This window comes from Sporothrix schenckii (genome assembly GCF_000961545.1).
Source record: "Sporothrix schenckii 1099-18 chromosome Unknown Cont41, whole genome shotgun sequence".
Taxonomy (NCBI): domain Eukaryota; kingdom Fungi; phylum Ascomycota; class Sordariomycetes; order Ophiostomatales; family Ophiostomataceae; genus Sporothrix; species Sporothrix schenckii.
The window spans coordinates 1,828,011-1,850,903 of record NW_015971142.1 but is presented as its reverse complement, the minus strand read 5'-3'; the positions used below and the strand labels follow the sequence as shown (position 1 = coordinate 1,850,903).

At 55.4% G+C, this 22,893-nt stretch overlaps 6 protein-coding genes across 6 annotated transcripts; 2 read left to right on the top strand and 4 right to left on the bottom strand.

Annotated features, from left to right (window-relative positions):
- Nucleotides 1-739: 739 nt before the first annotated feature.
- Nucleotides 740-3,940, bottom strand: SPSK_10751 (potassium channel; the record flags this gene model as incomplete). The annotated part of the gene is made up of 3 exons (XM_016737043.1): nt 740-3,259; nt 3,281-3,359; nt 3,420-3,940. The coding sequence occupies 3 exons, from the start codon at nt 3,938-3,940 to the stop codon at nt 740-742; spliced, it is 3,120 nt and encodes a 1,039-aa protein (XP_016590921.1).
- A 1,449-nt stretch (nt 3,941-5,389) lies between these two features.
- On the top strand, nt 5,390-7,073 carry SPSK_07379 (uncharacterized protein; the record flags this gene model as incomplete). Its single annotated transcript, XM_016734043.1, has 2 exons — nt 5,390-5,706; nt 5,771-7,073. The coding sequence occupies 2 exons, from the start codon at nt 5,390-5,392 to the stop codon at nt 7,071-7,073; spliced, it is 1,620 nt and encodes a 539-aa protein (XP_016590920.1).
- Nucleotides 7,074-7,315: 242 nt separating this feature from the next.
- Nucleotides 7,316-8,308, bottom strand: SPSK_07767 (uncharacterized protein; the record flags this gene model as incomplete). The annotated part of the gene is made up of 1 exon (XM_016734423.1): nt 7,316-8,308. The coding sequence occupies one exon, from the start codon at nt 8,306-8,308 to the stop codon at nt 7,316-7,318; it is 993 nt and encodes a 330-aa protein (XP_016590919.1).
- Nucleotides 8,309-9,825: 1,517 nt separating this feature from the next.
- On the bottom strand, nt 9,826-16,231 carry SPSK_06852 (uncharacterized protein; the record flags this gene model as incomplete). Its single annotated transcript, XM_016733526.1, has 3 exons — nt 9,826-15,395; nt 15,454-15,541; nt 15,623-16,231. The coding sequence occupies 3 exons, from the start codon at nt 16,229-16,231 to the stop codon at nt 9,826-9,828; spliced, it is 6,267 nt and encodes a 2,088-aa protein (XP_016590918.1).
- Nucleotides 16,232-19,633: 3,402 nt separating this feature from the next.
- SPSK_07818 (uncharacterized protein) lies at nt 19,634-20,551 on the top strand (the record flags this gene model as incomplete). The annotated part of the gene is made up of 2 exons (XM_016734473.1): nt 19,634-19,700; nt 19,764-20,551. 2 exons carry the CDS (start codon nt 19,634-19,636, stop codon nt 20,549-20,551), a joined length of 855 nt encoding a protein of 284 aa, XP_016590917.1.
- Nucleotides 20,552-20,686: 135 nt separating this feature from the next.
- SPSK_07267 (spermine/spermidine synthase) lies at nt 20,687-22,567 on the bottom strand (the record flags this gene model as incomplete). The annotated part of the gene is made up of 2 exons (XM_016733931.1): nt 20,687-21,091; nt 21,155-22,567. 2 exons carry the CDS (start codon nt 22,565-22,567, stop codon nt 20,687-20,689), a joined length of 1,818 nt encoding a protein of 605 aa, XP_016590916.1.
- Nucleotides 22,568-22,893: the final 326 nt, after the last annotated feature.

Here is a 22,893-nt window from a genome sequence, read left to right as displayed (position 1 = left end):
GGGGTGTGCGATGATGAAGTGCAGCACAATATCAAGGAGACGTATATATGGGTCAAGCGAAATTTGTTTTTTTTTTTTTTTTTTTAAATTAAGGGTGACAAAAAGCAGAATTTTCATATGCGCCCTGACATGCACTCCAGCGTTCAGCATGTAATGTGCACGCATTTTGGAAACACAAACAGACGTCGCGAGTGCCAAGGTTGCATTATTGCTGCATCTTTGCTGCATCTTGCTCAACTGACAAGTGTTTCAGCTGTCCCAGTCGGGACAAAACTCCAAATCAATGCAGAAAGACGACCGCAACTGCATACTTCACAGCACACATGGACAACGTGGTGGTGGCAACGCATGTTTCAGGCTGTCCGCCTTTTCTGCTGTATTTGTCCTCCGCGTCCTTGGCGGACAGTCGTAAACACGGCGCTCACAACACCTCCGCTTTCAAACAGACTTGGTCTTGTTCTGGATTTGCCGCAGATGGCGCTGGTGGCCGACCGTGGACGGGCCGTTGTGTTGAGAGAAGAAGGAACACGAAAGTCGATAAGTCTGATGCTCAGGTTTTAAGGTAGCCTGTTGAGAATTAAACGGAAATCATGTGAAAACCAATCTTCAATAGGCATCTATTCCAGAATAAATCCAAATGCTGAGACCAAAAAAAGACGCCCCTAAAGAATCCAAACGCCGTAATTCCCCCGATGACAATACAAATTCAAAGTAAATGGTATGGCTAAATATGCAAATCTCAACTCTCCTCTTTGATCGAGTGCGTTTCACGCCTCTTGAGCTGCCCCGAGCGGCTGTACGGGCCCGGGTCAGCCTTTCGTCCATCTTCGTCGTCTTCGGCGTCGTCACTGCCAGGCTGGTTGCGGTAGGATTGGTTTAGCATTAGCTGCTCTTCCTCTTCTTCCTGTTCCAGTCGCTTTGAGTGGTGCTTGCGATAAAGAGCAATTGCTTCTCGTGTTGTCCGAAGCTCTGCCTGGAGGCGCTTTGTCAGCTTGTCCAGAATCCACTCGGCCTCCTCCTGGGTGCTCATTAGCGGGCTCCGAGCACCGACCCAACTCCATTGTAGCCGCGCAGGGTCCTCGTTGTCAGGATTCAAATCAACGGAGCTCTTGGTGTCTTTCGGGTCGGTATCGCCGCCGTCACCGCCGTGGCCGCGTCCACTTTTCTTGTGCGTTTTCATACGTGCGCGGCGATGGAGGTCTGCATTGCGTTCGTCCTCACCGATGAGCTTCAAGAACCACGCCCATTCCTGGAACGTATACTTGCGCGGTGGCGAGTGGCGCAAATGTTCAGTGACGTGCGCAATCTCGTCAATCAGCACGCAGTGATACTCTGCACGCGACGCAGGGAGCTCCTGTGGCAGGTCGATTCGCGGTACTGACATTGATGGCACTGATCCGAAGGCGAACCCAGACGCATCACCACCCTCCCTCGCGGTGGCGTTCGACCCGGATGAATTGCCACTCCGCATCGTACCGCGGCGTGAGGAAGGCGACTGGTCTCCAGTCCGCGTCCGTCGTGATGACATGGATGCCGTGCCATCTCCAGAGTTCGTGGCTTTCGTGCTGCTCTGTGACAGGTCCGAGAGCGCTCGTTTTATTTCCGGCTGTTCGGACATCTCCACAGGCGCTGTGCTGCTCTTCCTCAATGGCATAACCGGTCTCTGGGGTGTGTTTTGCAGTGGCGACAGGTCCTTTGACGGCGTTGCATTAACATTGTCTTGTTGCTCCAAACCGTCATTGGTAACGGGGTTCGGTTGGTCCTGGAAAGCGTAGTCCTCACGGTTCGTTTTCTCGGTATCTCGCGGGCCACTAGATGCGTTCCCGACGGTTCGATTGCCACTTTTCGGACGGCGCGTTTTTGTGGCGTCCTTGTCGTTCCCGTCTGCCTCGTTGCCATTCTTTGCTTTGTCGCTGCTACCGGAGCCACCTCCTTGTGTTGCATTCTCATCGTCGTCAGATGGATTCTGGTCACGACGGACTCCTTCGGCTTCGTTGACAGCCTCCTCGGCCTCCTCTTCCTCCTCTTCCTGTTCTTCCGCAAGCGACTCTTCTCGCTGTTCCGGGGGCTGCTGTGCAGCACCCAGGAGGCCTGGTGGCGATTCTTCAATGTCAGCATCGTCGAAGACGACACCACACGTAAGTACACGAAGGACCTCCTTGAGGTCTCGTTTCAGGCCACGCTCCCCGGGGAGAATGGTGACGCGGCCGACCGCGTTTGTTGCGTCGCTAATGGCCTTGACAATTGTGTCGCCCGCGTTGGAAATTAAAATGGTTGTGGTCGGTAAAGCCAGCAACGACCAGAAAACGAAAAAGGACCGGCCGGCGTTTGATATGGGCACCATGTCACCATAGCCAATCGTGGTAAGACTGACAAATGCTAGATAGAAGCCGTCAAAGTAGTTCCAGCCCTGATAGGGATGTTCACAGGTCTGGAAGATGTAGGCACCAATCAGCCATAAGGCCAACCACGTGCCACCGGACGTAGCCATGGCAAACCAGCGCCGTCTTTGGGCGGCGCGGTGCTGGATTTTTCGCATAATGTTAAACTCCTCCTCGCGGCGTTCGTATTCGGTGAGGCCAGTCGTGTTGGGGCGGGGGCCTTCGAAGCTGGACGCGCCCTCGTAGTCACCTCGAGGCGCACCGTCAATGGATTCCCTTCGATCCCGGATAGGCCGAAGAATGTCATCCTTTCCCTTCTTGTGCAGCGTGTTGAGAAACTTGCGCCGATTTTTCTCGGTCATCCGTGCATCCAGGCGGCGTCTGCCGCGTTCCAAAGCAAGGCTCCGAATTGAGCCAATGACCAGACCGAGGCTGATGATGCCAATGAGTGCGAATGGGAAGAGAAGTGAACGGCCCAAGGTCGTCTGCGCTGCAAAGTCACCGAAACCGATGGTGAATAGCGTGACATCTGCCCAGTACACGGCGTCGAGATACGACCAACCCTCGATATTAGAGTAGATCAGCGCGCCGATGAGCAGATACATGAGAAACATAATTGTTTGCAACATCAATGTGCGCTGGCTGTTTGTGAGCTGGAAGTCCTTGGGATAGTGGCCCGTTGCTGCACCGAAAAACGTCACAACCATGAGCGAGGCCACAAGCATGTATAAGATGGCCGCGTAGATGGCGTAGTAGAACGCTTGTGACCATACCAGCTGCCCGTCCAAAGTGATGTCATCCTTGAGCGGGCCGGATGCGGTGGACACCAATGCTATGAGGGCGAGCGAGGAAAAGTACCAGCCAGTCATCGTGATGGGCTGCGCAATGGAGAAACGAACACGCCGTGCCATGTTCAACAGAAGAAACATATTGGACACCAGGGCGATCGCGAGCTGGACAGCATTTATACACGTAAGCCTTGGACGGTGGTTAGTACGTTATCGAGGCACGCGGAAGGATGGCACGTCGGCCACTCACCATATCGGGTCTTTGGTGAACTGGGCCGTGTCGATCGTCTCGCCCGCGAGGATCACCTGCCGCCACGGCCGGACGAGCGCGCAGATACTGAACGCCGATGCAACAGGGCCGAGGGTCGCGGCAATCATAGGAAACGCCGAGGAGGCAAACCACCAGCGACTTGGCGACAAGTTGAGGTCGCCATGCTCGGCATTAAAGTCGGCCGCCAGGGCGGCGGCACGGCGGTCGTAGGCCATGGCGGCGGTATCCGCGGCGCGACGGTCTATGCTGAAGCTGCGCCTCTTGTCTAGTTCGTCGATGCATTCGTTCAAGTTGCTGTGGCGGCCGGTCACAATGGCATCGAGGCTCATGAGATGCCGGCCATCGCCGGCACCATTGCCGGATAACTTGTTGGCGTCTGGGCGGGTGCTGGCACTTGTCGGCATGGTCATGCTGGTTGTGCGCGACGGCGGCTTAGGCCGGCCCAGCTGGTCGAATGCGGCCTCATACTCGCCGACGGACTGACCTGCCGAGTCATCCATGGTAAGAGCGGAAAGAAACCAGCGCAGAGAGCAAACGTACAGCTATGGCACGCCCATTCAGCCTAGGGAGACGGTGGTGAGCTGGAAGTTGAGCTGCCACTGCAACACCGGGTGGACCGCTGTGTCCAAATTCGCGTTATGTCGTCAGCCAGCACGTTGTACATGGCATGCGGCACGATAGGAGCTCCTGGTAGGTTAAAGATGCGAGCGTTTATTCTTCCTCGCGTGCCGGTCGAGCCCTTTCGCCAGGGATAAGATGTGAAGGTGGCAAAAGTAGGCGATTCCAGCACTGGAGACAAAGACGAGCAAAAATAGAGGAGAGGCCCGAGAAATAAGCAATTGCCAAGACCTCGAGGAAAAGTGGAAGGCACGATGGACAGATGTTAAGATAAATGAGAGGTGATAGGTGGCAATGACGGAAATGCGTAACTGTGGAAAGTGCGATCGGACAAAAAGAGAAACTGGGAGGCGATGACGTGAAGTGGATTCCGACTTCCTGCACCTTTGTCAGTTCGTCTTGGTCGCGCTTTCCCCACAATGGGAACAGAACCAACCGCAACAATGAAAAGCGACTTCTTGCCTTGCTTGCATTTGTTCCATTTGCCGATATTTTATGGCGTATATTCCACCATTTTAGGTATTTCGAACTGCAAACTTACGCACCCACCTTGACGCTGAAATTCACAAACTGGCTCATGCTGTCTTTTGACTTTGCGAGTCTTTATCTTTCCCTCGATCCTTAACCTGCTATCTCGGCCTTCTTTTACTTTCAGCGTCAGTTATTTTCAAACTTGCAATTTGTAACCGTTTTGGGACTAGCGCTCAATGTGGCGAATCGTTCTTTCCCTGAACAGCGGGACGAAGCATGTTTGGCAGGTACGATCAGCTATTGGACGTGCCTGCCAGAGTGACGGGTCTAAAACACATGACTACTGCGCATATGTTTTTGACAGCAACAGAACCAACAGGCAATAGTGCATTTTGCACGACAACACAACCCTGCGAGACGACGCACTCCGTACAATCTGGACACTTTAGCAAACGCCAAACCTCGAAAAAGTCCCACGAGCGGCTTCGTTATACGTCGCTGATGTTTGAGCGTGGTACGACGTAGAATACCGTGTCTTTGGCGGTGTTAACACTCTTCATGTGACGAACGGACGTTACCCACGAAATTCCCCAATTGGCCAAGTCTGGCTTTGTTTTCGAACTTGGCGACGCGTTTTTCTGGCCCTCTTGGGCTTCCGTCACGTCTATGCGCTTCCAGTTCGATGTGGCGTACCCTAGCACGCTTCCGGGCCAAGTTTCAATAGTTAACACCCCCAAAACGTGTTCAAGACCACCATGACGTCCAGCTGAAATTTGGAGTCTGAACTAGACGACGGTTCAGAGGACAAGTGCCTTAAATGAGGACCAAATCCAAGCAGGATCTCAGTCATTGGCCGTTGGATGCCTCCCGAAGCTGCCGGGGTGGCGGCGATGTCACGCTCAATTGGCGATGGCCTGCTGCTCTTTGGACGACAGGCGCGGCCGCTGTGGGCTGCATCAAGCGCCGTTCACAGAACCGCAGGCTGGCTGACCACACAGGAGAGGCACCGACCACGTCCTCGGCGGATTGCAGGCGGTATCGCCGCTCGGCTTTTCCACGCGCCAGTGGGCGCATTATCAGCTCACGCACTAGACGATTTCAACTACATCGTCGGTCAGTCTGAGCGTGTCGAACACGTTCTTGTCCCCTGTGCATCGTCGGGTAGCATCATCGTCAGGTGAGCCTGTTCTTCTTCTCTTCTCGGTGCATTGATAAGTGAAGTCGCTGATCGTACCTTAAAGTCTGTACAATGTCCACAAACACCCGCCGACAAAGCCGCTGCTCCTGTATCTGCCACCATCTTATCATTCTCCATTGGACGTTCAAAACGAGGATGGTGTTGTCGTCGCTGAAGATGTACAAGAGGCAGCGCTGCAGCCACCGCCGAGCTTCCTTCTTCGTCAGAATTATCCTATTGCGGTTATTCGTTACCGGTGGTCGAGAGGCAAGCCACGGAACGGCCCAGACGCTACAGAGGATCCCGACCAGAGTCAACCGCCGTCTTACATGTGGCCAAGACCGCTTCACGACGTGATGTTCGCGTACGACTGGATCAAAAAGAACTTGTCACCGCCCCTTTCGGCGTCCACTCGAGATCGCGACGGCCGGCGACATTTCTTACGCCGTGACTTGTACGTGTACGGCTCGTACCTGAGCGCCGGACTAGCTACATCGTTTGCTTTGACAGAGACCCATCCGCCGCACCGCGTGGCAATACGGGGGTTGGTTGCGTACAACGGCATCTACAACTGGACGGCGTATGTGAGCATGACTTCCGACGGCATACCCGTGGCAGACGATGCCGCGGCCGTCCACAACGCTACACCTGGGATCCGGTCGCTGCCAGAGCTGTTCCGCCAACCACCCGATCTGTTCGACGCATTTGCTAGCCCGAGCTTGCTTTTCCGGACCACCGGACACTTGGTTGCTCCGCTCCATCTTGACAGAGATATCAGTAGGCGGCTTCTGGAAGAGAGAGAGGCCAGGCTCGACGAAGAAGAAGCAAAGGAAAAGGAGGGCCAGGCCGGCGTACAGGCTTTGGGCAAGCGGACGTTTGGCATGGAATTGCTGGGCACGTCTCGCAAAGCGTACCTTGCGTTCCCTCCCATGAAGTCCACTCTTTCAATCCCGTCTGCCCTTTTCTTGCACACATCACCGGACGAACCCCCACCATCTCCAAGACCAGCGACAGCAAGAAAACCGGGCACGCGTGCAAGGCCGCGAAAAATACCGGAATCAACAAACAGTAACAACTCCTTTGCGGTACAGGCAGATGAGATGGCAAGTCTCATGCGACGCGGCATCGACAAGGTCGAAATTAAACGACTGCAACAGAAACTGCCTGTCTTGCTTCCAGAATACACCGACAATAGGAGCATCGAGAGCGATATGGAAGTGCGCAGCAGCGACGCAGAGAAACGCGTGCGCGTTGCCGGCGTGGATGCTCCTGTCGACGATAGCCTTGAACTAGGCGAAGACGGCCAGGCAATACTACTTGACTGGTTGGACGAACAGATGGACAATGGTGCCGTTCATACTAACTGAGGAGGGACGAATGTTCAATTGAAATAAATAAAATAAATTATCAATTAAGAAAAACAAGGAGACATCTATCATTTTGATGTATTGATTCTGTCTCACATGCGAAGCATGATTTGAAAGAACGGCTAACAAATACGAAAACACGCTGAAGACAACGATAACATGGAAATTGCAAGAAAAATCACGAAGTGAAGAAACGCACAATTCTAACGAACACTACCTCACCCCCTTCATCAACCCCTTCATCAACCGACATCGTGACGGACCTGTGGCGGCGGTGGCGGCACCTCACTCAGGTTGCTGAGGTTGAGACGGTGGCCAGGAAGCCCGTCGTTCTCGAGAAGGCTTGTCCTGGCGCCAACCTCGCCCGTCTGGAGTGCGTTTTCCTGCCTTGCCATCTGCTCTCCGAATGCCGTGCCGTCCAGTGCCAGGTCCATCGGGAGCGTCCAACGGCGCCCGCTACTACGACGGCCTTTTTTGTTTTTCCGCAGCCCGAACCAATAATAGAGCCAACCTGCGACCGCCAGGAGCGGGACACCGACACCGAGACCAACGCCGAGACCCAAGGCCAAGGTGTGCTTGCTCGTTTCGGGCTGGGGCATTGGCGACGTGCTCGCAGACGCTGAGGCACTGGAGCTCGTGGGCAACGATGTCGAGGAGGATTCGGCCGAGGTTGGCGTAGGGGCCGGTGTCGGTTGCGATGTCAGGTAGGATACGGTGCCGGTAAAGGACGCCGTCTCGCCCACGATGGTCTGCGGCTTGCCCGCGTTCACCACAAAGCTACCGCCCTCGTTGGGCGACGACAGAGAACAGTTGCAGCGCCCTGCGTTGTAGTCGCCGCGGCAGCAAAAGCGGTTGTCACCGCAGGCGACCATTTCGCCGTCGGCATTGCCCGAGCCGGTGATGCAAAAGTCGCCGCAGATGTCGTTGTTCCACTGCGGGTTGGTGCACATGGAGCGCTCAACCGCGCCCAGGGTGAGGTTGGGGAACGACTTGGACTCGTTTGTCACGACACAGAGCGAGTTGCTGAAGCAGGTGTAGCCGGGTGCGCAGCAGTTGGTGATGTAGGCCGTCGAATCGCAAGGAAAATACCCGGGTGCGAGGGTACCGGTCGGGTCATAGCACGGCGCATTGGAATCGGCGACGGTCAATGGCGGCAGACTTGAGGCGGCGAAGAAGACAGCGACATACGATATGACGAGGCGTCTCGCGGGCCGTGATGCTATTGTATCAAGCATTTTGTGAGAGGGAGAGAGGATGTGTGTGTGTGTGACAGGCCAATGTTTCTTGTTCCGTCTTCGCTGGACCGCGTTGGGCTGTCTTTTGTGCTCTTGCGGTAAGTCAACAAAAATATTCCGAATGATGTCACAATTAGATTTCGGTTGGAACTGGAAAGGGTGCCGACGGGGGTTTATAAATAAAGCACTTGGAAAGACGAGATGCACCAGGGAGAGCAAGGGCATTGGAGACGAAGGACAAAATTGGCAAGGCTGGACACTTTCTGGTACAACGAACGCTCAGGCGGCCTTTGGACCCCAATGGCCAAGTGCGCCAAGCAGCATCATATTTACGTCGAGCTGAAATATCTGGCACGATAAAGGAGTAATAAGCCGCTGTGGTGTTTCCTAGTCTAGAACACATGAACCAAAAGCCACCATTTTAATTCGTCCACTGAACCCCCTGCCGCTTAGAGAAAAGTGTGGAAATGATACTTTTGTTTTTTATTTTCGACTTTTTGCGTTTCGCCTCAAAAACAATGTAAAGGGGGCGGCAAAGAAGGATGTGGAGACATGGTCGTGCAGAGCCTCAACTGACACAAGCCACCGCCTCCAAGTCAATAGATCGGCTTCAAGTGTGGTTGCATTTGCAAGCAAGCTCCCTGGCCAGACCAACATTTACAAGAGTCTTTCCCGTTTGGGCGGCGCCTATCTCCCACGCACAAAAGGCATTGGACGGTTTCCGGGGCCGCAGATACGCAGAAATTAAGCGAAAGGCAGTCCGTGGGAGGTGATCTGAGGCGGCAGCCCAATGCTGAGTACGTATAGGGAAAGCGATACCCGAAAATGAGGCATCGATGAGACGTGCTGTGGTCGGTTCTCCCTTGTAAGTTGGAGAGAAAGAGGGAGAGCGGTCGCGAAGGCTCGTTGACAGGGCGCGGGCCGGCGATGTGGACCTAAAAAGCCCCGACTTCATTTCAAGGACAAAAGGTATGGGACAGAAAACAATGACCAAAAACATTTGAAAAAAAAAGGCGACGTTCGACAGGCTAGGCAAGGCGGATTTGCAGACATTGGGACGAAAAAGGCGGCGCGGGGAGCAATTAAGCTTCTGAGGGCAGGCCCGCTGCGCCACGGAAGCTAGCGAATGGTGTCGGCACAGAGTCCACAACGTGGAAAAGTCGACAAAACAAATCGAATATCCCTAATGTGGCAGTCTGCCTGTTCTTTGAGTTTCTTGTTCACGTGAGTGTATGATAAAATATAGTATTTCAGGCTGTGGAATTCAAGACTCGACGTCTAAGAAAAAAAAAAAAAAAAAGCAATCGCAACAAAGCAATACGAAGAATTAACAAATAAAACGAAAAAGGTAAAAAGACTGTCAAGGGGTAAAGATATGTACGTGCACACAAGTACATGTATAAAAAGAAGAGAAGAAAAACGAAGAAAAGAAAGAAAGAGACTGGATAATATTTTTCAACTTATTTCCCCCACTCCTCTCCCCACTCTTCTCCCATCATAGCAGCTCCAATTCCCTCCTAGAACCGGAGCACAACACCGCGACTTCCGCTCTCCGGCGCGTGCGGACGAGTGGCGGCCTGGTTCTCCAAGGCCACAGCTTGGGCACCGTATGTGGCTTCAGATCTCGACAGGGCCGCTGCGACCGCCCTGCTCTGGACAAGTTGGACAACTGCATCGTTCGGTCTATCGACGGACCGGAAGAATACAGGATGCACCTTGCTGGCGTCGTTGCTCAGAGTTGCGGGAACGGACGGACCGCCGGCAAGCACAGGGTGCTGACGTGCAGCGTCAAAGGGGTAGCTTCGTGCCACGGCATGGTCGAGCGCGGCTTGCCACTGGTTGGGTGTGGCACTGATGCGGCGCTGCAGCCACGGGTAGCTGGCCGTCACGGCCTCCTGGAGGGCCGCCTCCCAGTCGCTGTGCGAGGCCGCGGGCCGCACCCTGTGCTGTTGTTGTTGCGGTGCGGGCGGCGCCATGCGCACCTGGTCAATCTCTTTCTCGACCGAGGCGAGAGATGCGGCCGGGCTGGCCGACGCAGCGCTGGACACCCCAGCCGCGGCCTTCATCTTCTCCCACCATGTCTTTTGCTTGACACCAACGCTGGACGCGGGGATGGTGTCGTCGACGACAACCGGCAGGGTCTTGGGGTCCTTGGCCAGGATCCAGTTGTTCTCAGTTGGCTTCCGAACATGGTGGGTCGACGTCTCAGCGGCGCTCCAAAGCTTGGTCGACTCGAGCCGCAGCTGTGGCAAGTGTGACAGCGACCGCGGTGCACGAACCATGTCCACAGCGGCCGGCTCCAAGGCCGTTGTGCGAATCGGTCTGTGCAGCTTCTGGGCGGCGGCAGCGTCGCGGTCAAACAAGGGACCCTTGGCGAGAACATTGGGAACCGGCATGGGCGCCCACATCCGAGATGCGCCTCCGTTGGCAGTTGTCCACAAGTTCGTGGACATGAGCTTCTCCAATGGTGCGCTGCTCAGTTTGCGGGGCGTGCGAGGCATGTCGAGCGCTGCGGGTGTTTTGTCCGTCATTCGAGTAGGCTCGTTCATCTTTTCAACGGCAGCAACGTCACGGTCAAACAAGGGGCCTTTGGCACTGACCTCGGGAACCGGCTTGGGCGCCCACAGCTTAGTTGACATGGGCTTCTCGAGCTGCGGTATCTCCAACTGCGCTGCCTTTGCCTGGGACGCTGCTTTCTCGTTTTCCATCTTCTTCTGCTTTGTAGCTGTCCACAGGCTGGACCGCGGGTTGGCCGGCAATGTCTTGATGGTGGATCGGTCCCAGAGCTGACCGGTCTCGATCGTAGACGACTCGGACTTGCGGGGCTTGGAGCGCAGGGTTGCTGCTTGGCTCACCGTATCGTAGCTCTTCCAGGTTTCCTTGTCCGGCTGTGCCATGGAGAACTCATTGGTACTGGCAGTCGTAACGTCTTGGCGGTCGTTCCATAATTGCGAATCGCGGCGGCGGCTCTGAGGGTTCAGGCCAGCCACGACTTCGACAACATCGGCGTAGTTGCGGCTGTCCATCTCATTCAGATGCTCGACTTCATGGCCTGACTGTATGTCATCAATGTAGTCGCCCATCACGGATCCAGACGAAAGAGGCGGTGGGAACATGCTCAGAGTCGACGGGACCTGCTCGGTCTTCAACAGACTGGCAATTTCCCACAGTGTCGTCTCATCGAAACCATCGTCACTGCCAGACCCATCCTCGCCAAAGCCATTGTCTTCATCATCAAAGTCCTCGTCGTCGTCGTAGTCGTCAAAGAAGGACGAGGAGTACTCGTTGGCCTCGAGCTCTTTGGCGCGTGCCTCAAGAGCTGCGTTCAATTTGCCGCCGCCCGAGGCCATTGTGCCCGGCATGGCACCAAATGGAGCACCGCGGAAGGGCGGTGTCGGAGGCTTTGCAGTGTCGGAGCGCTCGCCCCAGGGGAACTGGAAGATGCCGAGTGTACCACGCTTGTCAGGAAGCGGCTTGGGACTTTCCAGAATATCGGGAAGCAGGGTTACGCGCTTGTTCCTTCTCGGCGGGCGCTGCGTGACGGGGCGAGGCGCTTTTTGCGAGGACTCGACGCGCTCTTCGCGGTCGGCTTCCATAGCGTCCATTTCCAACTCGAGATCTTTCATCTTCTGCATCATGAGCTCTTCCTCAGTAAGTTCCAGTGCTGCGACGTTGTCCTGCTGAACCGGCTCCGGCTGCGAGTGAGACATCCATAGACCACGGCTTGAGTGGACAGGTTGTGATGGCTGGGTGCTACGCTTTGTCCACAGAGAAAGAGACTCAATTGGTAGGGGCCCAGACAACTGCTGTTTCCCAGTCTTGGACGTTCTGCCGGATGAGTGCAGAGGCTGCATGGTACTCGTAATCGACGCAAACATAACCGTAGGCTGGTGTGACGGCACTGCTGGGGCAGGTGTCCACAGCAGCGTCGTCGTCGTCGTCGTCGTCATTGTCATTGCGGCGGACTTGGCGGCCGGGATCCACAAGGTCGGCTTCTGGCCCCGGGCTGTCTTTTGAGTCAACGCGCCGTCGACAGAAGCCGAAATTGCGGCTTCGAGCGTGTCGTATGGTCGGTGCAGACGGAGGTCCAGGTCTTCCTCGTCCGAATCCGGGGGAGTGGGGCTCCCTAGAGCGCCAAGGTCAAGTACGGTGTTCGAGAACGGTCCTCTCTTGCTGGCACCGCTCTGGAGCGAACGAGCCGCGGGTGCGGGAATGCTGGACACGACGGATTCTTCGGCCGTCACTCTGTTCCAACTGCTTGCCTGAATCCGGGAGCGCCGGGCAGCTCTACGGTCAGCGCCGATGTGCAGTGCGACGCTTTCTTTTGCGTGCTGCTGTTGCTGCCGTTGCGGAACAACAGCGGCATTGTGCGAGCTTATCACAGATTGGCGGCGCGATTCCGTACTGGGGGACAGCGTCTGCATCGACGAGAGCGAGTCGTGCCGCAAGTCATGCTGCATCTCCTGCCAGTGGCCTGCTTGCATGTCCATTTCCCTTTCGAGGTTGTCCAGCAGCGCCAGGCGCCTGGTGGGGGTCTCCTCCGCGACCGCCAAGTTCGGCTCTTCGTACCGCCGCAGCTGCTCCTGGATGTAAGCAAGAGCACGCTCGGGCGACTCCAACGGCGACGGCTCAGCAGCCTTGACAACCACTGGGTTCTTGGTGGATGAGGGGTTCAGAAGTAGCGGTGTCGGGGGTGGCATCTTCCGTGACCGGCCCCCCTCTTTGCGGTCAGAGAAGCTCAGCGTGTCGTCCCCAACACGACGATGCCACTGGGACTCGCGCTTCTCGCTCTTCTTTTGCCATGGCGCGCTGTCTTGGTCAGACGACGTGGGTGACGCTTTGGTCTTTCCGCCGTTGTAAGTCGTTGCGGGCAGCAGCGGCAGAAGCGGTTCAGAATTGTCATTGGGAGCCGATCCTGCAGGCCCCAGAGTGAGCCCGTCCCCGCGTTCTCCACCATTGATGTACGTGGTCCGTGCCACCTGCCGGTTGGCTGGGATGGGCACTGCAACGACAGGGGAGTGGACAGAGCCCCAGTTGGTTGTCGCATCGTCGTGCGTCCGAACATCAGTGCTCATGGTTGTGGTCGAGTCGCGGGTGGGTGGGAGGACTGGTGACGAGGCACGCTTTCTCCCGCCAGTCGGCAAGTTCGCCGCTCTGCTGCTGCCGGCCAGACTAGGCAGCCAAGTACTGCTGACGTCTTCGTTCATGCTCTGATTGCGGCCGCCGCTGAGATGGGAAATGTTGTCGGCTCGACGAGGCAGCTCGTTCACCTCCAAGATGTTCTCCGTCTTGATGGAGGTACGACCAGTCCGGATCGTGCTCTGAGACATGCGGCTGTCGCGATCGTAGCCCTCGGTTGGCGATAGAATGATGGGCATGTAGTCCAACGGCATTGCCGGCATTTCCGGAACAGACGACCGGCGACGCGCGAGGGGTTCCCCGCTTGGCGGCGTGGGGAATAGGAGGGTCATTTTCTCATCAAAGGTCATGCTCTTCGTGTCATTCGGTTGCGGGCGGTCGGCGTTGCGATGCGCCATGCTGTACCCCGTGTTCTTGGGAGGCAATGGCAATGGCGGGAGCTGTGTCGGGCTGCCAGGGTTGGACAGAATAATTGACTTGCGGCTGACGATGGAGCCACCTGATTTGCTGCGGCGGTGTCCGGCCAAGTTCGGAGACGGCTCTGCAGGGAAGATGGCCCGGTCCTTTTCAAGGTGTCTGGGGATGGGACGGGGCCGGTGCACAATGGAGTGCGTGGATCTCCGCTTCGTTTCCTTGTTGCTTGCATCGTTGATAATGTCCTGCACTCTCTCCGGGTTGTCGTAAACAATGTTGTTCATGAACATGACCGTCTGCTGCCGTCCTGCACCCTGCCCATTGTCTAGGGTTTGCATGGCCGTTGCCCGTGGGTTTCTAGGCAGGCCATTCGTAGGGCGACGGAGCAGAGGTGGCTGGGGAGCCTCGGAGGCCGGCTGTGTCGGCGTTTTCGGAAGCTGGCGCGATGGCCGAATCTCAGGCCGGCGTATGCTCGCATCTGCTCCAATAGGCGGTGCTGGGAGGTCTGCGTCTTGTCGTGCAGGCCGTGCCGGAGGTGCAAAAGTGGCGGGCTGAATGATAAAATCAGTTGTCTCTTGGTTTTGTTCGAGCGTCACGTTCACTTGCTCTGGCTGATCATAATTGTCAATCCCATCGAGTTGTCGCGGGACCTCTTGCCTAGGGGACGGAAGCGGAATTGTAGGTGACGGTGCAGATGGCATAGCGGCGGGCATTGTTCGCATAGACTGGTCGGCCTCACTGTCGACAGGTGGCTGTCTTGGTGACCGTCTCCGCAGTTCCTCCACGCCCGGCGACAGTTGGGCAGAGGATGTTGTGCCCATAGGCATCGGCTCCAGATTCGACATAGTGGGAATTGGTGGTTGAGAAGACACAGGTGCAACTTCCTTCCGCCTGAGGCTTACTGATCGTTTCATTGCCTCTTCAGTCGACATGTTGGGAGGCTGTGGTGCAGGACGCTTTGCGATCAAAGCCGATTCTCTCTGAAGATCGTTTGCACGCCTCTCGCGCTCACCCCGTGCCGCTTCTTCCAGGCTAATTGTAGCAATCTTGTTGAGGGGATTCTGATCGCCGTTCGCTTCGAGAATCGGGTTCGAGATGGTCATCTTGCCGCCACGGCCAGCTCCGGGACCACCCTTTAGATCGAGAAGGCTACGCTTCGTCTTCCCCTGAGGACGAATGTCCACCTTGCGCAAGCCAGAAACTGCAGCAGTCGCAAAAGCAGAGACGGAAGGAGCAAATGTTTCATTTTGTACCATTAACGGCGGCGCCTCGACGTTTGCCAGCATGACTACGGGTCGCGAGAAATTGGCAGGTACGGGAGGGACTCCGGGAGCTTCACGGGGCTGTTCGAAAGCGTAGGTCGTCATAATCTCGGATCGCTTGACATCTTCGAACCGGCTTGGGGGATAATCGGATGAGGCGTCAGTAGAAACGGAACTGCCGGTGGTGATGTTGCGGATACCGGGAGAGTCAGGTGCCCTTGTTGACTTTGTGCTGCTCGTCGTCAACGCACCGTTGCAAGTGGTGATAATAACTAAATCGTCGTTAGCAGCACGAAAAACTTGCAAGCCTATTGCCATTATTCAACTTACAAACGAGAATCGACAGGCCCGTGGCTGGAAGAAGAGTACGCAGACGGAAGTCGGCACTGGTCATCCCAAGAAGCATAACCACGCTGGTCTAATTTATTTTTTGTGTTAGCAACAAATTTCCAAGTGAATAAAAGCAGCAAGCAAAAATATTCAGGAAAGTTGAGCATACCCCAGTCCAAATGGCAAACGCAACAATAACAAGCAGAATCGCCTTGCTGGGCCCAGCATCAGCGCTGCCCCCCCGAGCGTCTCTCAGGAGACCGGCCGTGACGGCTATAATGGCTAGAGCCGCGATGAGAACGAAGTCAAGAACGACAACAACGACTGCAACAGGCATCATCGAGGACATGGGTACGCAGGCAGGATTGAACTGGGGCCGTGAGAAGGCGACAAAGACACAGCCAACGACAAACCGAGACACGATGAGTGCCTGAAGTGCCATTTGCTGAACGCCCGATTTGGCGCCCTTGTTGATTGCCCATAGTAGATACTGTTCGATGGAGACACGGGCGAGCTGGTCGAATAGCGTGCTGAAGATGATGCCCACCTGGCACGACGAGGCGGCCGTCGTGTCGATGAGGATAGAAATGAAGTCGGTTTGTGCCCACAGGGTGGCACCTAAAAGGAATGTGGTGAGGACCAGCCTCTGGCCGTCCCGGAACACGGTGCCTCGATGGCTGCTGACGTGGAGGAGGAGCGCCGCCGACGCCGCGTTGACGACGATGCCAAACAGGAAGGCGGCGACGAGGACCGGGACGGAAGTTCCTGAAGTCGACATGGTGACGGCGCAGCCGGTCAAACGAAGGGGAACCGGCCCGCAACACAAAAGAAAACCCAATCAATGGGACATAGGGGATGGATCGTACAACGGCCAGGTGACGCTAGAATTGAAAGAACGACAGAAAAAAGAAAGAGAAGAAGAAACAAAGTTAAATCATGTTTGCAAAGAGAGAAAGCCGTGATGGTATTCGAATCGAACGACGGCGAGGGATGAAAACGCCGCACGGAACGAGTTCGTCGCTAGACAACAAGATGGAAGAAAGAGAAGGAGGAAGAAGAAGAGACTGAGAAAGGTGAAGAAGTGACAGAGGGAATAGTGACAACCCGACGAGGAGGGACGAGGGAAACTCGCGGGAAGGAGGAGAAGGGTGGAGTCGACATGGCACATCTCCATGCATTCCACTTCAGACAGCAAGAAGACAGTGAGCGAGGGACGAGCGGACGACCAACACGTCCTCCCACACGCAGGAGGCATACAGAGAGCACGATAAAGTTTTCTGAGATACAGAGCATGCTGGGTCTGGGACAGGGCAATCCGCATCGGCGGGAACAGAAATAGAACAACCGTGGGCAGTTGCACTGGCAATCGGATACATCACTTGCAGCTCGGTGGTCACTCGAGGCAAAACTCTCTGAGAACGATACGTCCCTTTCCTCTCGCCATCTCTTCGACTTTGTGTGTGGGAACTCTTGGCATGCACAAGCGACCTGCCAAAACTTTTCTCCAGTCGGACGACGTCTCAAACACGATGCAGAAGGGGATGGTCGGGCGATTGTCCAGGATGTCTCAATGGGTGTCGTTCATGCCGGCGAAAGGGGCTCTGCGGCAGAACAGTGATTGGGCGGGGCACAAGGCTGGCCGCGGGCCACGCTGGTGGGATTGCGGCAGGATTGCGTTATGGGAAAGGCGCAGAGGTGGGAGGGTAGTATTGTTTGGGTGGTGAAGCGGATCCTTGCTGGCGCCTTGTTTCACTTGAAACCCGAGACGTCGCGGCACCCTGACATAAGATAACGCAAAGAATAGTAGCTTACGACCAAGACGGCCGCACAGCAAGCGAGGGCTTTCAAATTGATCTCAGGAAACTGCAAAACCGAACGCAACAAGTATCGAAAGCAACGCAGGTTGGTTGAGGGGACGATCATCTTCTGATCAAAAATGGAAGCATTCAAGATGTTAGTGCGCCAGTGGGCATAAAGCTGGCCGCGATTGGTACAGCATGGCCGGATCGTAGCAAGTAAAACGGCACAAGTAAAAGATCTCGAGAGAACTGCTTCTTGTATCGTTTGCTCGTGGGCTCGTAGTGCCGATCCAGCACACCACCAGCGTAAAGCATGGTGCAGAGACGATCGAAACAAAGAGAGCTGTCGGCTTGCTAATGGGAACGGTAATTGAGGCAGAACAGAACAGACAGAGCCCTTTTGTCCATGTATCGAGGAAGTTTTGCCATTCTTCGTGTACGCTCTCCGCCCAGTCGGAGAATTGGCAGATTGTCTCGCCTTTGACTGCGAGACAGGATAGATGAAGCTTAAACGAGAGTTTGTGACAGCTATACTTTGTAGAACATCATTGTATCGAGAACTGTCAGAGCGTCTGCATTGCCACCATTTCTCCAGTTAGCGGCAAGAGATGGTAACGAAAAGAGCTCCGGTGCCAGGATGACAGGTCCGAGTGGGATTGTGGAAGGACGGCGAACAGCCCGCAAATTTCGCCCAATATTAACTGTCCGGTCCAGGAGCTCCCAAAGTCCAATGTGGGGGACACACTGTGGGACGGTTGCGTCCGTTCGGGCACGCACGAACCCTTTCCCAGCAAGGTTCCAATTCGTCATGTTATATTTGGCAATGATGAAATGGTGAAAGCAGATGAAGAAGAGATAAGGTACGGGGAGAGATGAAACCAACAAAGTCCACAGGTTCAACTGGACACCGTCCGATGCAGGGGAAACAATGTATGGAAAGAGCACCTGGCGGCCCTACGCGGAAGGAACTTCTCAGAGTGACCATGCTAGGGTGACACTGCTGCGCGAAGTGAGACGATAATATGAGACGCTCTTTCTTCAAATCTTGCAATCTGTCTGCTTCTTTCCTTCTATCTTAACGTTTGTTCCTAGCACTTTCCTAAATGGTAGAATCATGTCTTTTGCCATTATGGAAAGCTTCGAAAGCTTCCATTGCTCTTTCCCATTCAGCCGGCCATTGCCTTTGCTCTGCCCATTGTTGTCTCGGCGCCCTTTCCCTGGGGATTAACCGCCTTTTAGCCAACGCCCTCTGTGGAGGATCAGCCAGCCCAAAACACATGACATCTAGCGAGCGGCAGGTTGCGCAAAATGGAAGGCGCGGCATCCGATCGTGAATAGCCTCAAATACAGTCGAAATTCGCTTCACGACAGGAGGAAAAGATGCCGCCTTGAGGTTACCAGTCTTGGCAGCCTGTCCTCGAAGAAAGAGGCCTTATGACACTGCGACGATAGCCGGAAAGGGCCGAATGGGGACGTGAAACTTGAGCGTCAAGCAATGAGTAATGAAGGTCGCGAAAAATGGAAACGAGGAGGCTGAAACAATGCCTGCCTTATCGCCTTCTTGCATATATACATAGTGAGCATGGCAAATTCACAAAGACACGAATCTAATGGCTTACCTGATGTTATCAGCTTGGACAGATGCAATGGGACGGATTGTGATAGGCAAGTCACTGGACAGAACACAGAGCGAGCTGTCGGTTGCACCTTACAAAGTAAAATGTAGAAAGTTGAGAAATGTCCTATTTAGGAAATCTTTCCATGTTAAGCCAGCAACAGCGGCTCTATGGATCCTTTTAGGAAGTAGCAATGGCAGCAGTGGTGCCTCTCTCGGCCGTTTCCCTTGTGAAAGACAACTCCGGCACGGCGCTTTTCTTCTTGACTCCTAGCTGTATATAATTCATTTCGGGTCCGTATGGGTCACGGTCGCTTCTGCCTTCCAGTTGCGTCAGTGTCTACGCCGTACTCTTCGTCTAATGCCTCCGCCTGGACCTGCTGGAACAGGCATAGTACACCCATGCAGCCCGCTGCGATGACGCCAATCGGCGCCGTGGATTAGCTCAAGTCCGCCTGCAGCTGGCGTTATTCGGGAAGGAAGGTGCGGAGAGCCGCTGGCTGGGACATAACGAAGTTTGGAAGGAACAGAAATAGAAAAACGCAAAGGAAGGCCCGAACATGTAGGCCGTCAAACAACGGAGAATGAGCCAATGAGTCACGCTAGATTTTTAATGAGGGGAGGACTTGCGAACGTTATATAAGTAGCATCACGGCTCGATGAACAGAACAAGACGAAGAAAGTCACAGAAGCCCAAGCACTGTGTCAACAGTCGAGAGTCTGCACCCCAGTCTCATAGATTAACCGACCAAGTCAATCCGCCGCCATGCCGCGCTACGAGTTGACCTACCCAAAGGAGGTGCACAACACCGTCAAGCGGTACAATTCGCGAGGTAGGGAACTCTCACGATCTTCCACTGTGACTAATCCAATGCTTCGTCGCTAACGAATGTCAGCATCATACGCTCTCCGGACCATTCACTCGCTTGTAAATGAGGCCCAGTTGCTCCATGTCTCTTTCCAGCCGGACAACTCGCCCTTCCCAGCCACCCTGCCCATGATTGGCGCAATGGGTTCGTTTGAGCGGCCCAGTGCCGATACGGGCGACGTTTTGGACCTGTATCTCCATGGCTACGTGTCGTCACGGCTGATCAACATCTCACGGACGAAGACAGCGACTGAGGAGGGCAAGGAGAGCGACAAGGACAAGCCACCGGCCGGTCTGCCCGTGACGGTTGCGGCGTCGCACGTCGATGGCCTTGTCCTGGCACTCTCCCCCAACGCCCACTCCTACAACTACCGATCGGCCGTCTTGTTTGGGTATGCCACCCTTGTCACGGACGTCTCCGAGAAACTGTACGCCATGGAGCAGATTACCAACAGTGTCGTGCCCGGCCGCTGGAACCAGACGCGCGTTCCTCCCAACAACGCCGAAATGCAGAGCACGTCGGTGCTCAAGGTGCGTATTGTGACGGGCAGTGCCAAGATCCGCACCGGCAACACGCATGATGACCGCTGTGACCTGGACGACAAGTCGGTGCTAGACAGCGTCTGGGCGGGTGTGCTTCCGGTGCACACCACACTGGGCGAGCCCATTCCGGCGTCGTACAACCGCGTCAATGCGGTTCCCGAGTACCTTGAGCAGTTCCGTACCGACTTCAACACGACCTCGCTAGGGAAGGCGATCGAGGCTGCTGAAGAGCCAGCCGAAGGCACGAAAGATACACATCCAGGGGACGCGTGAATATCTCGTAAACCACTTTTGGCGGATTCTTGTTCTTTTCTGCTTCCAACTATTTCCTATTTCCGCTTAAATTAAGACAGAACCAAATTCACTATTTTAATGTACAAAGCCATGACACGCTGCTTCTAACCAGATTTACCACATCTCCCACACTTTAGCGGGCACAACCCGACGCATCACTGCCCAATGGCCCAGAGCACTTTCAGCGTGCCATTCTGCAAGCTGCTCGGTGTCGTTACGCCGTACGATGCGAGCCTCTTCCGTCGACCGGAAATCGGTGTCCACCACCTCGTATTGTGGCACGAGAAAGTGCTTGCGGGTCTCGCTGTTTAGCAAATCTGCTTTCCGCGGCGCCCGGAACTGGATATCAGAATCCCGCTCCCCGTTCTTTGTGCAAAAAATGACGACGTTGGCAAAGTCGGCACCCGTGCTGTCAGCATCTTGCGGGTGTTCGCGGAAAATACGACACGCTGGGAACACCGTGCGGATGGTGAGCACAACGGCCTTGATGGGTGTCAATGCAAAGTCGCCAGCATAATTCTGTGCAAAATGTCAGCGCGAGCTCCGTGTTATTGTAGGACACAAAAATGGGCAGGGACTTACAATAGCAACAACGCCCGACGGCTTCAGAAGGGTGTGTAGATTCTGCAAAAACTCGAGAGTAAACAGGGAAATAGGCTCGGCGCCTCCGGTAAACACGTCGTGTACAATGTAGTCAAACTGGCCGTTCTCGGTGCTCTGTTCTGCCACCAACCGGTCGGTGTATGCAACCGCATCCTCCAGCACGGCCGTGTGGTTTGCTGGAAGATGGAAGTAGCGACTCGCGAAATCATGTACAGCTGGATCGATTTCGACCACTGTTGTGTCGATTCCATGGGCGACAAATGCCGCGGGCGCCGTGCCGATCCCAAGACCGACGACAAGAGCCTTGGCGTCGGTATCTTGCTCCGCCTTGCTGGGCACTTGGACCAACCGCACGGCTTCGAGCATCACAAAGACGCCATAGATGGGCTCGGCCACCGGATTTGCCGGGAACCGCGTCCATTCGCCGCCCAGTAAGCTGTGGTCGCAGCGCAACACACGGAACCCCTGCGACAGATTCTCGACGACGGACACGTAGCCCGTGACGGACTCGCGCCGGTCAAGGACGACCCAGCCGTCGGGACGCAACCCATTGTTGGTTGCACCCAGCGCCCAGGGGCTGACGGCGAGGTGCGAGTTCATAATCAGGGTGTGCAAAAAGGGCGGGATCGCAAAGATCACCATGCGCGACGGCCGCACCACAGATCCGTAACCAACCGCAATCGCGAGCTGGCTAGCCACGCGTGTGGACAGCCACGACAAAGCGGCCGGTGCCGTTGACGAAACGGTGCCGGCAACAGCTGTCGCGCCTTCGGCAAAGCGGAAAAAGGACCACGAGCCAATCCCGGGTAGCGCATCAGCCAGCCAGCGCGGCAAGCGTATCAAATCATCCACGCCCGAGGCCGCTTCAAGGTCTGTAGCGACACACGCGGCCGTCGCGACCAGCAGCGGGAAAAGGGTCACCGCCTCGACAAAGACGGGACCCCAGCGTGCCCCAAGCCATGTGCTGACGCTGTAGTAGCCGCTGGACAGCGTGTAGTGTATAAAAGGCACGTAGGTGGCGATCAAGGGAAGGCAGATAGACACCGGGATATTGTCCGGCAGCAGGCGCCGCAGGTACAGGTTGGACGACCACCCAACGAACAGGGCGGACGCGACCAGCACCGAGTGGTAGAGGCCTGCGGGGATGGCACCGTAAACGGGAGAGAGTGATGCGAGGGAGGCGTTGGCCGATGCAGCAGCCAGTGTGAGGAGCACCACGACGCGGCCGTAGATCAGCGTCTCGTGGACGGCAGCGCGGGCCCAAGTGTCCTCTTTGGCCTTGGCGGCGAGGGACTTGAGCTCGCGCTCGAAACTCTCGGGGGTGAACGAGGAGTCATCTGGAATGACGGGTATGCTTGGCTCGCGGCGGGCAACTGACTTCTTGGGAGGCATCTTGGAAGGATATGTAGAAAGCAAAACATGAGAAAAAAATTAACAAAAAAAACACGGTTCGAAAGAAGGAAAAGGTGGATAGAGCTTATGCGATCGACGATAGTGAAGCTGTAATCAAGATGTCACCAGCTCAGATGCTCAAGTACAGCGGCACGGCCAGCCATTGCCGGTGGAAGACACTTTTGAGGAAAGAGATAATAAAAAAAATAGGCAATATAAGACGATGCAACACTTAAAACCGAGGAACATAAAGTGCGCCCGCAACACCTGCTGTTGAGAAATCGCAAGGCGGCTCAGAACACGTAAATGGTTGTTTCTGAAACGTG